A 12,929-nucleotide genomic window follows, 5' to 3' on the forward strand; every position below is an offset into this window, starting at 1 on the left:
GAGCCGTGACGCCAGCCAGCAGAATGCTTCTCGGGTGGTGGTCCTTATTATAACCACTGCCCCCGTGCAAACACAGGGCAACAGTCCCCGTAACTGGGACCTGCTGCTAGAGGAATAGCCCTCAGATGACGGTCTGTGCTGCCATCTGACACGCTGCCCTCTGCTTCCTTGTGTTGTGTCCAATAACCCCAGCTCTGCTTGCTCTGTACGTTTTGGTGAATTTTTTTCTTTTTTCAGAAATTTGTTTATTTGAAAGGCAGAGCAACAGAGGGAGATCTTCCATTTGCTGGTTCACTCACCATGTGACTACAACGACCAGCACTGGGCCAGGCCAAAGCTAGGAGCCTGGAACTCCACTGGGGTCTCCCACGTGGGCACAGGGGCCCAAGCACTTGGGCCATCTTCCACTGCTTTCCCAGGTGCATTAGCAGGGAGCTGGATTGGAAGCGGAGCAGCTGGGACTCGAGCTGGCGCTCTGATGCTGTGAGGAGTCAGACAGGTTAAGTGTAATATTTTCTCCGCCACCATTTCACCCGCAACAATGCAAGATTCCAGCATCGCAGGCGGCAGCTTAACCCGCTTACTACCAGCCCCCAGTGACTCTCCCAAGCCGGTTAAGGCAGCCTCAGTGAGGTGTTTCCTGTGACACCTGCCATTGCTTAAACATTCCAGGCCCACAGCTGCCACAGGCCCCTGGCATGTGCTGTTCCATCTGTCTAAAGCACTTGTCCCACCTGGCTGGTTCCTCCTCAGCGCTCAGGTCTCAGTCCACACATCGCCACCCTGGCCCCCTACCTAAAGCGATTCCACCTGCCTAGGCCGTTCTCGTCTTTCTCGCCTCATCCTTCTCTGTGCTCTAGAACGGAAGGGGCCCCATGAGGACAAACGATTTTTCTGTCTTGGTCATTGCCGTAGCTTCAACACCGAGGAAACACTGCCTGTAAACAGCAGGTGCTCGGTGAGTGGCAGATCGTCCCGTTCCAGAGTGGCTGAACTCCAGCCAACCGCAGCCTCCCCGGACCCTAAGCCATGGGATTCAGAGCTGGAAAACGCTGTCACCCAACGCTGCTGGACAAACCTTGAAACTGAGGCTGGGAGCGCTGGGAGGCCTTGCGGGCAGATGAAGAGGCCAACCAGCCAGTGACCCCAGACACTGCAGGGAGAGCTGGAGAAGCCCGCTGCCTCCCCCAGCCTCCCTCCTCCTCCTCGGTGGCCAGCCATGGGGGAGGGGCAGCAGTGACTGAGCCCCAGATGTGGCCCAGTCAGCAGGCCCTCGGTGGCCCGCCGAGGAGGGTCAATACCACGACAGTTCTAGGGTTGGGGGAGGGGGTGCCCAGGCCGGCGGGTGCCTCACAATGAGGTTTTGTCCCTGTGGGGGCCGCTGTCCGCTCTCCGAGCTGTTGCTCTTAGATATATAGAATGGGATTCTGCTGGAGGCCCCAGCTGTGTGTGCTGACCGATGCTGTCCCGCCCCCACCCCCAGGGGCTGGGCTGAGAGGGGGGAGAGGGGCCGCACTGAGATGCCTATTCTTTCTCAGCTGATCCACCCAGAAGTCTTTCTCTCTCTGCAGACTCCCTTGAGACAATTGTTATTCTGCGCTCTACCCCCTCCTCTGCCCCCTCTTCCACCAGGGGTCAGGCCTGCCAGTGGACAAAACACACACCCGCCCACACCATGGGATTTTAACCAAATGGCTTCCTTTGCTGAGCTACAGCTTCTCGGTCACCTCCACCCAGCCCAGGTCTTTCCTCCGTAGCCCTCGTGGTGCCTGAACGCCGCCCTTGGAGGGCCATCCCGTGCCTGCCTCCTTCCCTGTCCGGGCTCCTGCGCTGCGGTGGGGGGATGATGCGCCACCTCCTCATTATTAAGTTGATAGATTATCCGGTCCCTGGGGTAGCCTTGAAGTTGGACGGGGAGCCTCCAGTTTCTCCCGTGGGAGCCGGCCAGGCTGGGGGCAACTGGCCCAGGGCTTTTCTCCTGTAGTTGGTGGTTAACATGTCTGAGACAAGGGCTCAGCTAGGAGTCAAGGCTGCCAGCGCCCCCCAAGTCCACAATGGAGTGGAGACACAAGCACGCCTGGAGCCGAGGCTGGGCAGAGGGTAATAGCTGGGGCTGATGGACTGGGACCCTGGCCATGGAGGTGGTCCCATCCGTGTCCTCGCTCTACTCCACCACGCTTCCCTCAGTGTGGGACAGACTCAGCCCAGCCCAGTGAGCACAGTGGTCCCCTGCGGCCAGCCAGCCTGCTCCCCGAGGCCTGCCCGCTGGCCCTTGGGAGCGCACTCATTGTTCTTGCCTTCCAGTGCAGCTGGAGGGCCAGGCACGTGATCAATAAGTGATGCTTTTGCTTTCTTGGGTTTCCGGAGCCCCTGCCTGGCCCTAGGTGGCAGCAGGACCAGAAGGCTCTCCCAGGGAAAGGGACCCAGGCAACCCAAGGGCTAATGAGTAACGGGCAAGGAGACCAGTCCAGGAAGAGGAGGGGCCTCCTTACCCAGGACACTTGGCCTCCCGTGGGCCCACACAGCCTTGGCAGCAGCCCATTTGCCATGGGGAAAGAGGAAGGCCCTAAGGGTGGTGAGTGTGAGCCCAGGGAGTCAGTGAGGCCGGGGTGCAGCTTCCTGGACTTGGGTGACGGCAACACCGGCAGGGCGTGGGGCGGCTGCCAGGAGACCTCCCTCCGAGACTCCAGGAGGGACCGTCTGCAGGTCTGGCACGGGGAAGGTGAGGCCAAGTCCTGCTCAGCCAGCACCGCCCCTCACCAAGCTCTGCTGTGTGACCCGGGCAAGCCCAGGACCTCTCTGAACCCCACTTTCCTAGGCTTCGGCCCTACTCCCAGCAAAGGGAGAAGCCTCTGCACCCCAGTAGGTGAAGGTGGAGGCTGGACCAGGTTGGGAGGCTTGGGTTCTGGTCCCAGCTCTGTCCCCACCTCCTGTGGGACCTTGACCCTTATCAGGTCTCAGTCTCCTCTCCTGTTCCGAGACTCCAAAGCCAAGAGCACTTTTGTGACTCCCCGGCCCTTCACCAAGTACAGTCATTCTGGACTTGGGGTGGCAGGCTGGGTGGGAAAGAGGAAGGTCAAGTCTAAAACTTGGCTGGCTTAGCTCATAGGCCAGTCTGGAGGAACAGCGCCCCCTGCTGTGCGGAGGGAGCAGGAGCCCGCCTGGGACTGGCAAAAGGCCCAGCTGCCTGTCTACCCTGGACCTCCAACCCCCTCCTGGTGCCTCACTCCCTGAAGCCAGGCTGGGCAGGGGTTCCTGGGGCGCTCTGGGCTTGTCCAGGTGTTTTGTGCCCTCCGTGGGAAGCCCTCAGCTGAGGCTTCCAGTGGTCCCTGCATTTCAGTGCTGGGTAGGCGTAGTCAGAACACCAGTTCCTGGCTCTGCAGAGTCGGGCAGCTCACTGGCACACTCTGGGCCTCAGTCCTCAGGGAGGAAAAAGGAGTTGCCGACCGGCTGTCTTTTAAGGGCACAGCAACAGGAGAACGTCGATCCCCTGGGAGCCCTCTCACATAGGCAGGACTCAGCAAGGGGCTGCTCCCATTCGCCTGGGCCCTGAGGGTCTCCTGCCTCTGTGCTGTGAATCACACACAGCACGATGCTGGGCCAGGATATGGGCAGCGCAGGCGTAGGTGAGAAATGCCGCTAGCACCTGACACTGCAAGGGAGCCTAGGGTGCAGGGGCCCACGGCCCAGGCCGAGAAGCTCAGCTTTAAACCAGATACAGGCGGGACTGCACCTAAGCCGCCGAACACACCTGCGTCTTTGCAGTCAGGCAGGCTTGGTCTTAGGGAACCTCAGTTCTCCCCTTGGGCTTCCTGGTTCGAGCCAGGCATGTACCCATCACTCACCCGATGGGAAGAGAGGTCACTCGAGGCAGCCAGTGTGCTTCTACATCCAGTTTATACATAGCTCTATACAATATACAGAAACCTTTATATACAGATGTATTTATAGAATAAGCTATATTAATCTGTCTCTCCTTTTTACAGCAATATTAGTGTGGATCTTTCATACATTAAGTACAAAAAAAAGTCACGGGAGAATGGCACGTAGAGAGTGCGTGAGGGTGTGTGGGGCCCGGCGCTCGTTACCCATTGCATATGGAGGTCACCCAGGCCCCGGGAGGGCAGGCCAGCACGTGGCTGGCAGAGCTTGTGCTGCGGGTCTGGGGGACGGAGTGGGGGTCGGGCTGAGCCGAGCTGGGCTGAGGGGGGTGGCTCAGACCCCCCTGAATGCGGCATGGGGTGGAGGAGTGAGACGTGCAGCAGGCCCATCCTTCTGGGGCTGGTGGAGAGGGGCCAGTGAGGGGGCTGACCCTGGGTATCCAGGGCTGAGTCCAAGCCTGCCCCAGCCCCAAGCCTGTAACATGGCGTGGTTGCAGCCTTGGGGTTGGGGGGGTCTGTCCCTGATGGCTCAGGCCTGGGCATGGGTGGGTGATACGCCCACCTTAAGGGGGCCTAGGACCCACCCTGGCACAGGAGGAATTAAAAGGCCAGACACCGAGTCTCTCGCTGCTACTGGCTGGGTGCTTGTTGGAACTTTTTTTCTGATTTAATATTTTGTCTTTTTAAGCTCTAAGAGCCTCTGATTTTGTCCTGCTTCTGTGCTGGGCTGGGGCTGTGCCTCAGCAGGGGAAGAGTGTCCTGGAGACAGGTGAGGGTGCGTCACAGACGAGGCGGGAGGCCCAGCTCCCGGGTCTCTGTCCCCGTCTGTCAGGGCTGGCAGGTGCTCCCCGGGCCCCCAACCAGGGCAGCCATGTGAGGGGTGGGGGAACAAGGTTCTGCCTCCAGGTCCCAGTGATCACGAGATAGGGTCTTGGTCAGGGAAGCCCAGGCGGCCCAGGGAGGTTGTGGGTAGGGCCAGACTGGGAGGGATCATGCCTCCAAGGGGACGAAGGCACCAGCAGGCAGTCAGCGCCTGCTACACGGTACAGGCGTCTTCCAAACTAGGGGTCAGAGCAGCAGGTGAGAAAAGGGGAACGAGTGGTGTCTGAAACTGAGCTCCTCCTGAGGCCCCACCTTGCAGGCCCCATCATGCTCACTGTGTTCTTGGCAGGCTGGGGGGCGCAGCAGGCAGGCAGGGCAGGTAGGGTGGGCAGTGCCCAGCAGCCCCTTCCTCAGGAATGGTGCACACACATGCACATGCACACACACGCCTGACACTAGCATGCACAACCTCCCCCACGCCTGCCTCTGGACAAAGGCAGAGTCTCCACCTTCCCAGCCGCTTCCCAAACCCAACAGGGAAGGAACCCCTGTGGGAGCCTCAGGCTAAACCAGGGCAACCCCCTGCCTCCTGGCCTCCAACCTGGGCAGCGGGCACAGGGTGTCTTGCCAAGTCCCACAATACCCCCCTCTTGGCCCCACTTCCTGCCAATAGGATACTGGGGGTGGGAGGGAAGAAAACCCAGTTCCCAAGTAGGAGCGCAGGCCGGTGAGGAGAGAGGTGAGGTGGACAGAGGAGTGTTTGGTTTCAGATCCCAGGGCCCAGAGCTGCCTAGGCACTGGGTAGGGGAGGTACATAGGGAGTTGGGGGACACTTGGAGGAAGGAGGCTCCTAGTGGCCTCGCTCCTCCAAGGGCACTGAGTCTACAGCCAGGGGAGCCACAGCAGTGCCCACCGCCCTCTGAGTGGCTGGGAGCCCTGGGGCCAAGTGTGCCCAGGACCCACAGACCGAGGGGCTAGCATAAGGGGTACTGGCAGAGAAGGGGCAACTCTCACCCCATTCTCCACCATGCCCTTCCAGGCTCCTGGGCTGCCTCTGGTCCTGCTCAGAAAGGAAGTTACTGAGCACATGCCAGGGCAGGGAGGGCACGAGGGGCTTGCACGCCCAGGGCACATCCTGAGCCAGCCCAGCAGCCTCTGTAAACATACACAGCACTGTGGGCCGCCAGCAGGCACCAGGTCTGGGGGGGGGGGGGCAGGGCAAGTGCCAGCCTGGCCCACAGATGAGAGTACGTGTGGAGGGGCTGCTCGCCATCACCGCCCTGGCAACGCAGCCAGAGGGCAGCGAGGGGAGCCAGCTTCCCAAGGCCTGGCCCAGGACAGGGGGTGCCAGGTGCCCCTGCTGGGGGCAGTCAGGCTTAGGATGGCCCGGGCTCTGCCACCTTTCCGCATCTGGGAGACCAGATCCCAGCCACCTTGGCTCTGGGGGTCCTAGGCTGAGGTAGGGATGCAGACCCCCCAAGCTCAGCAGTGAGGCCCCATGCCTGGGGCTACCTGGCCCCTAGGGGCCTCTCCTCAAAGCTGCCCAGCTAAGGGGCAGCCACCTGTTCTGGCCTGGGCCTCAGCTGGCAGCCGCTGTGGGGATGCTAACGCGCCGAGATGACCAGGTCATCCTGCTTGACCGGGCTGGCCCCATGGCCCGTGGGGGTGGAAGTCCGGATCTTGTCGGCTGCCAGGCACTCCTGGCTGCTGAGGCCCGTGGGCGTCAAGTCCATGAGCTCCCCAGAGGAGCTGAGGGGGAAAGAGGGCGAGAGCGAGATGCCCGACGAGGGGTCGGCCGAGCCGGCAAAGAGCCGCGGGGGCTTGGGCACCAGGTTGGGCTCGAACTGGGCCCGGAGGAGGATCTCTTGCTGGCTGGGGGACTTGGGGCCCTCGGTGTAGTCGCTGGTGGGGCTCTCGGGCACCACCATGCAGTAGAGGTCCTGGAAGGAGCTGCTCTTGCTGTCCAGGTTGAAGAGGCTGTCGATGAACTCGGCGAACTCCAACACCTGGGGGCTGGGCGAGTCCCCCAGGCGCCCATTGTGCAGCGCCAGCTCCCCTTGAGGGGCGGGGGCGGGGGCGGGGGCGGGGCTGGGGGTGGGACTGCCGCCCGCCGCTGCCGCTGCCGCCGCCGCCGCCGCCTCCTCCTCTTTGGCTGCCGCGCTGGGGGGCCTCTCCGGGGTGACGCCCCCGCTGCCCGGCGTCGCCTCCAGCGGCTGCGTGTCCTGCGAGTGCTTGGACAGGCTGTCGGCCGCCAGCAGCTCGGTGCGCGAGCTCAGCGACGGGTTCTCCTCGGGGATGGCGGGGTCGATGTAGAAGAGGTGGCCCTCGTCGCGCTCCAGCACGGCGTGGAGGCTGGGCGAGCCGCGGATGCTGCGGAAGCCCGAGGAGCGGCGCGAGTCGAAGCTGTACAGCGACTCGGTGTCCGACAGGCTCTCCATGGTGGCCAGCGGCGCCCGCCGGGCCTGCAGCTCCGCCGCCAGCCGCTCCTGCGTGGACAGCAGCAGCAACTCCACGGGGTCCTGGCGGGCTGCCGCGGCCACGGGGGACAGCAGCCGCCCTTCGGAGAAACCCTCCAGGCTCATCTCGGACTGGGACTTGCTCCTGCGGGAGGAGGGGGGGTTTGGGGGGAGGCGGGGTGAGTCTTGGCGCCTCAGAGAGGCCGCCCACGCCCCCAGGCCAGCTCCCCCACTGGCAGGAGGTCACAGGGACAAGGTCGTTTAGCTTGAAGCAAGGAATCCTTATTTCAAAATAAAAAAATTCACAAGCACTCCAACCAAGTTGAAAGACCAGGCTTGATGCTGGCATGTGCCAGGGGCCCTGAGCTGTGCTGGGAGCACTGGGTGGGGCTGGGACCGGCTGCCCCAGGTCCCTCATGAGGCCATAGTGGGATGGGAGACGGGGGGGGGGGGGGGGGGGGGGAAGAAAGGAAAGAGGAAGAGGGCCAGCGCCCCCTGTGCCATCCCCCCTCCCTCACCCTGGGGTTCCTCCTGCCTCTCCCATGGCTGTAGCCTTCTGCTGGAGGGGACCAGAAGCCCCTTGCTCCATTGCAGCAGCCTGTGGGGAATGAATGAAGGAGGGGGGGAGTGTGTGGCAGCTGCAGGATGGTGGCCGAGAAAGCACACTGGCTCCTCCATCCTGCCAGGCAGCTGCCACAGGAAACTTCAAAGTGGCAGGGAGGGACCCTCCGGGTATCTCAACCAAGGGCCAGGAAGCAGCCATTCCCCCTTCTTGGCAGTCACGGACGGGGCAGGAAAAGTCCCACAAAGGCAGGACAGCTCTCCCCTGGATGGGCTACCGCCTGAGGGCCTGACACCCAGTAAGGGTGAGTCTGCACCAGGTCTGCAGCCTGGGTGAGTGTGCACCTGTGAGCGTGTGCACACACATCTGTGTTTACGTGCAGTGCGGACCAGGTGTCTGTCATGTGTGTTCACATGCATGTCCACGTACATGTGTCCGTGTGTATGCGTCACTGTCTTGGTGTGGTCCTTCATGTGTGAGTCTGTCTGGGGCCATCTGTGTGTATGTATGTGCCTGCAGAAGCTCTGATATAAATACATATACACATATGTGTGTATATGCAAATACACATGTATGTGTGGCCACGTGTTTGGGTCTTAGTGAATCTGTGTGGGGCCCAGGGTTTCTGGGTCTGTGTGTGCCTAGCCGTCTCCTGGCCCACATGGGGAGCCGTCTGAGACACAGGCCCCTTCAGTGACAGGAGGCCGAGGACAGCTGGAGCGGAGGGGGCAAGTTGCATCGCTGTGTGTGAGTGCTGAGCTTGGTGAGGGCACACGCGAGGACGTGCCCTCTGAACCACACTCTGGGTGCCTGCACACGCCCCTAGGGTGGGGCAGGCAGGGCCAGGACTCACCTGACACTGCTGTTGGGATGACCTGCAGTGGGCAGCTCCAGCGCCAGGCCAGCGGGCATGGGTGGCCCCGTGGGCAGCGGCTGCTGCTGGAAGATGAGCTCGGGAGTCAGATCCACCTCGGTGGGACTCACCATGACCTTGGCAGCAGAGAGTAGGGCCGTCTTCCCCTTGTTGTAGTTCTCCAGCACCTGGGACAGGACAGGAGAGGTGGGAGGGGGTGAGGCAGGGCAGGCCCAGTCCTGGGGCCAGAAGGGTTCCACTCTCCTCCTCCCCCTCCTCCGCTCAGGAGCCCTGTTCCTCATGGAAGGCGAAAGGCCTGGGACCTGCCCACAAGTCACAGGCCCGTGAGGCTGGATGCATCTTGCCAAGGGGATGGCTGAGGTTGTTGCCACTTGGCCATGCATCTGTTACAGGCCAGGTGGCCTTCGTGGCCTCTTGGCTTAGCCCGCCTTGGGGACAGATCCCCGGGAGCCTCCTAAACTCCTCCCCATGGGGCAGTGGGCTGATGTGGAAACAGCCCGGAACTCCTGCCGGGCTTCCTGCCCACCCCTCAGCCTCCCACCCCTAAGGTCCAGCAGGGGACTGTGGCTGAGGGCGCCTTAGCTGCCAGTGGGGCTCACCTTGTTGAGCCCCTCCATGACCACGTAGGGGAGGTGTTCGTGCAGCATGGCCGGCGAGATGATCACCTCGTTGAAGGCCTTGTTGTCGCCCCAGATGGCGAAGTACGTGGGCTCCTCCTGCTCACAGCAGCTGAGGGGGGCGGGGCAAGTGAGGGCAGGGATGGAAGCCTGGGCCCTGGCCCCTGGCTCTGCTCCACCTCCCTGCCTCCAAGGTCCTCAGCCTGACCCAGCCAGTAAGGCTGTGTCTCTGGGACCTGGCTCCTTGCTCCTCCCTAGCCCTCGGCCTGGGACAGGCAAACTGGAGCCTCAGCCACGATTCCTACCTAGCCTCTTGGCTGCTTTTTACTCCATCCTGGGCAGGGCCCCAGTTGTGAGTGGAGGCAGCCCATGCCGGGAGGGAGGCCCCAACCCTCTGACAGTGCAGGAAGTGGGAGGAGCCCATCAAATGGCCCACTCCCCTCCTCTCCTGCCCAGGCGCCATCCTCACAGTGACCTACCTACCGACCCCCAGGCAGTGGGTGATCCCTTGCTGTGGTTTGAATAAGATTTGGTCCCTGAACTCCTGCAGACCCGAGTCCTCAGATAAAGGCACTAAGAGGGCAGGAATGGAATCCAGTGATGGATTTGGGAGGTGGGGCCCGGTGGGCAGGCCTCAGGCCCTGGGAAGGGAGGTTTCTTGTGACCTCCTGGGTCCCCCAAACGGGACTGTTACAAAAGCCTACGTGTGGCCCACTCTCTTGCTCTGCCTCCTGGCTGGCCATACGATCCTTCCACACACACTGCACCCCTGCCATCAGAAACTCTTACCAGATGACAAACCAATGGGGCCACTCCACCCTGGACTTGAACCTCCCCAACGGTGGGCTAAATAAACCTCTGTTCTTTGTAAAGGTACCTGCCTTGGGTATTCCATTGTAGTGACAAAGCTGACTGACCCATCACTCCAGGGCACGCGCTTTTAGATGTGCACAGGAGAGATGCCCTGGGTAACACCAGGCCAACCCTGATGGAGACTGGGACTGACCAGAGAGGAGCCCGGAGTCCTGCTCTGGGCTGACCCTTTGTTCCATGTCCAGGGTCTGAGAAAGCCCCGCTGTGGGGGTCCTGGGCTGTCATCCCCCAGCGTCTGCCCCCATCCCAGCCCTCTGATCACACAGCCCCTGCCCTGGACACTGCCCTCTGCAGCAGTGGGCCCGGGACCCCAGGCAGTACCTACCAGCACTGCTCAGCAGGGTGGTTGTGGACCACGTGGATGATCCGGCCGGGCGGGTAGAGCGGGGTGCTGGCCGAGAGGGCGATGGTCAGGTCACTGGGGTGGGTCCAGAGCCGTGTGCTGGCCAGGGTGGTCACCTCCACCTCCTCGGGCAGCTCCGACTTGGGGATGCATTTGGTGGCCCCCACGATGATTCTCCACTGGGTGGGGTGGGGGAGATGGGGACAGAGCTGAACAGCACTGGGTGGGCAGGGGCATGGGGTGCTCAGGAGGAGGGTTCAGTAGGTGAGAGGTCAGAGGTGGGATGGCAGTGAGGGCAGGGGAAGGGCGGTGGCTAGAGCAGGAAAGGTCGGTGCCCACCTGAAGAGGCAGTGGCTGGATGTACGGTGGCCAGGTGGCCACTAAGGAGCCAAGGACAGATGACATGGAATTGCTGAATTTCAGGGCTGGCCCAGGGCTAGGAGACCAGCCAAGCCCCCATCTAGTGGATGGGGAGACAGGCCCAGTGAGGGGAAGGGAGTGTTGCGGGGTCGCTCGGCAGTCAGAGGCAAAGCAGGCCCCAGCTGCACCTGCCAGGCCTGGCCGTGTCTCCGTCAGCTCCCAGCCACCTGCCTCTCAAGTGTCCTGGCCTGGGTCTGGTGGTCCTGCCTCCCCAGAACCAGGCTCCTCCAGGAAGACAAGTCCCACAAAGCTTTGCTGCCTATCCCTGACCTGGCACCCCAGGCCCCAGAGCTGCTGCAGCCCAGGCCGGGCTGAGACAGTGCGTGGGGTGAGGGCTACCCGGAGGCTGATGCAGGAGGCTCACCACACACAGGACCTGCCAGCCCCAGTGTGCCTCCGTCCTGCTTTTGGTCTGCTCCAGGGCGCCTGACCCCAGAACCCCTGCCCACCTGCCCAACCTGCTGCAGGCCAACTTGCACAGGAAGGGGCCTAGGGCCTCCAAAGGCCTGCTGTGGCTTAGGAAGGGCTGGCCCCAGCAAATCAGAAAAGCCGCAGGCTTTCGAAGTGGCCTTTGCTTCACCCACTCAGAGCACGTGGGCTTCCCTTCCCTGGCATCGGGCAGCTCCGGGTGATGGGAACCCTGCACTCCCAGGCCTGGCTTGGTTCCACCTCCTATATGAGCAAAAAGCAAGTCCCTTCCACTCGTCCTCAGTTTCCCCATCTGTATATGACAGGGGCTGGACAGGTTGAGCCTGGAGGTGCCTAGGGTCTTTTAGCCTGAAATTCCCCTACCACCACCCCTACCCTACCCCTGCCCCGGCCTCACATGGCTTGGGTCTCTGGTGCTTTGTCTCAGGTGGGACAGACAAGGCTGCTCGGAGGCCGGTGTGCCCGGCTGGGCTCACCTTGGGCTTGGTGCTGCGCTGCAGGACGTCCAGGAGTTGCCTGCGGAAGCCCTCCAGCTGTGAGAGGCCGATCCTGGGGAGCAGCAGGACCGGGGCTGTCAGCCTGGCCGGCTCAGGGGCTGGGGGCAGCGGGGCAGGCCCCCAGGAACAAGGCAAGTCAGCTGGGGTCATGGTGGGGTGGGGGGGAGTCTGGGGGACGGCAGAGGAGAGTCGAGGAAAGGAGGGCCGGCAGGGCGAGGGCCGGCCTGCCTGTCCCCCTCTTTTCGCTACTGGGCAGCTGAGAGTGGGGAGGCGGCCAGGGAGTGGGGTGAGGCCTGCAGAAGGGAGTGACTCGCCTGGGGACGAGGTCTTTGCCCAGAACCACAGCGGTCACAAACTCCTTGGAGTACTCCATGGCGTCCTCACTGCAAAAGAAGCCAGGCCAAGGGGCAGGGGTTGAGGGGCTCCAGAGCTGAGGGAGCACTGCTTCTGGCCTCCAGGCCTGCAGGCAGCTGGCAGGAGCTGAGCTGGCTGCCTGCCCCCTGCTCTGCTTGCTGGGGGGGACCCAAGGGTCCGTGTGGCCTTTTACAAAGCTCCGACCCCCCCCCCCCCTACTGGCCTGGAGACTAGAAGTCAGACTGCCCAGTGCAGCAGCCAGCACCGGCCAGCGCTCAGCCTTGTCCAGCTCCAGTCAGCCCTCAGCCTCCAGTGGTCCCACCTGCCCCCACCCCACCTGCCCCCGCCCACTCACCTCAACAGGCCCCCTGGGGGGGAGTAGGCAAAGCACTTGAGGGTCGGGTACTGCGGGCGCAGGAGAAAGGAGAGGATGGCGGCAGTACCGGCGCCCAGGGAGTGGCCCACCACAATCAGGCCGTAGTGCTTGGTTCCGCGACCCTGGGGGCCAAGAGGAGCCTGAGTGGCCCACCCTATTGCCTTCCTTCCCGGGCTGCCAGGGCACACGGAGAACCCCTCCAGGCCCCTACAGAGCGGCTTCCTAGGGACAAACTCCTACTTATCCTTCAAAGCTGTGCCCCGAGGCTGCCTCCCCGGGGAAGCCCTCCCTGATTTTCCAGGAAGGGCCCATTCCTTCCGAGGCACTGCTACGCAGCTGGGATGGATCTTTTTTATCACTGTAGTGGTCACACTCTGTTAGAATCCACCCAAGCCTCCCGAGGCCAGGGACTGCTTTATTCTGGA

General features: G+C 62.6%; 1 protein-coding gene across 3 annotated transcripts in view; it reads right to left on the minus strand.

Annotated features, from left to right (window-relative positions):
• Window positions 1-3,884: 3,884 nt before the first annotated feature.
• The window catches only part of DAGLA (diacylglycerol lipase alpha), a 46,149-nt gene continuing 37,104 nt past the window's right edge, over window positions 3,885-12,929 (minus strand). For all 3 annotated transcript variants that reach the window (XM_062196039.1, XM_062196038.1, XM_062196037.1), the window contains exons 14-20: window positions 12,484-12,626; window positions 12,089-12,157; window positions 11,754-11,826; window positions 10,411-10,607; window positions 9,195-9,324; window positions 8,575-8,762; window positions 3,885-7,304 (exon numbers count right to left, since the gene is read on the minus strand). In XM_062196039.1, coding sequence (XP_062052023.1) covers window positions 6,308-7,304; window positions 8,575-8,762; window positions 9,195-9,324; window positions 10,411-10,607; window positions 11,754-11,826; window positions 12,089-12,157; window positions 12,484-12,626 — 1,797 coding nt within the window. In that variant the 3' untranslated portion in view covers window positions 3,885-6,307. The remainder of the gene's footprint in view (window positions 7,305-8,574; window positions 8,763-9,194; window positions 9,325-10,410; window positions 10,608-11,753; window positions 11,827-12,088; window positions 12,158-12,483; window positions 12,627-12,929) is intronic.

The sequence above is a fragment of the Lepus europaeus genome, chromosome 7, assembly GCF_033115175.1.
Source record: "Lepus europaeus isolate LE1 chromosome 7, mLepTim1.pri, whole genome shotgun sequence".
In the NCBI taxonomy this organism is placed as follows: domain Eukaryota; kingdom Metazoa; phylum Chordata; class Mammalia; order Lagomorpha; family Leporidae; genus Lepus; species Lepus europaeus.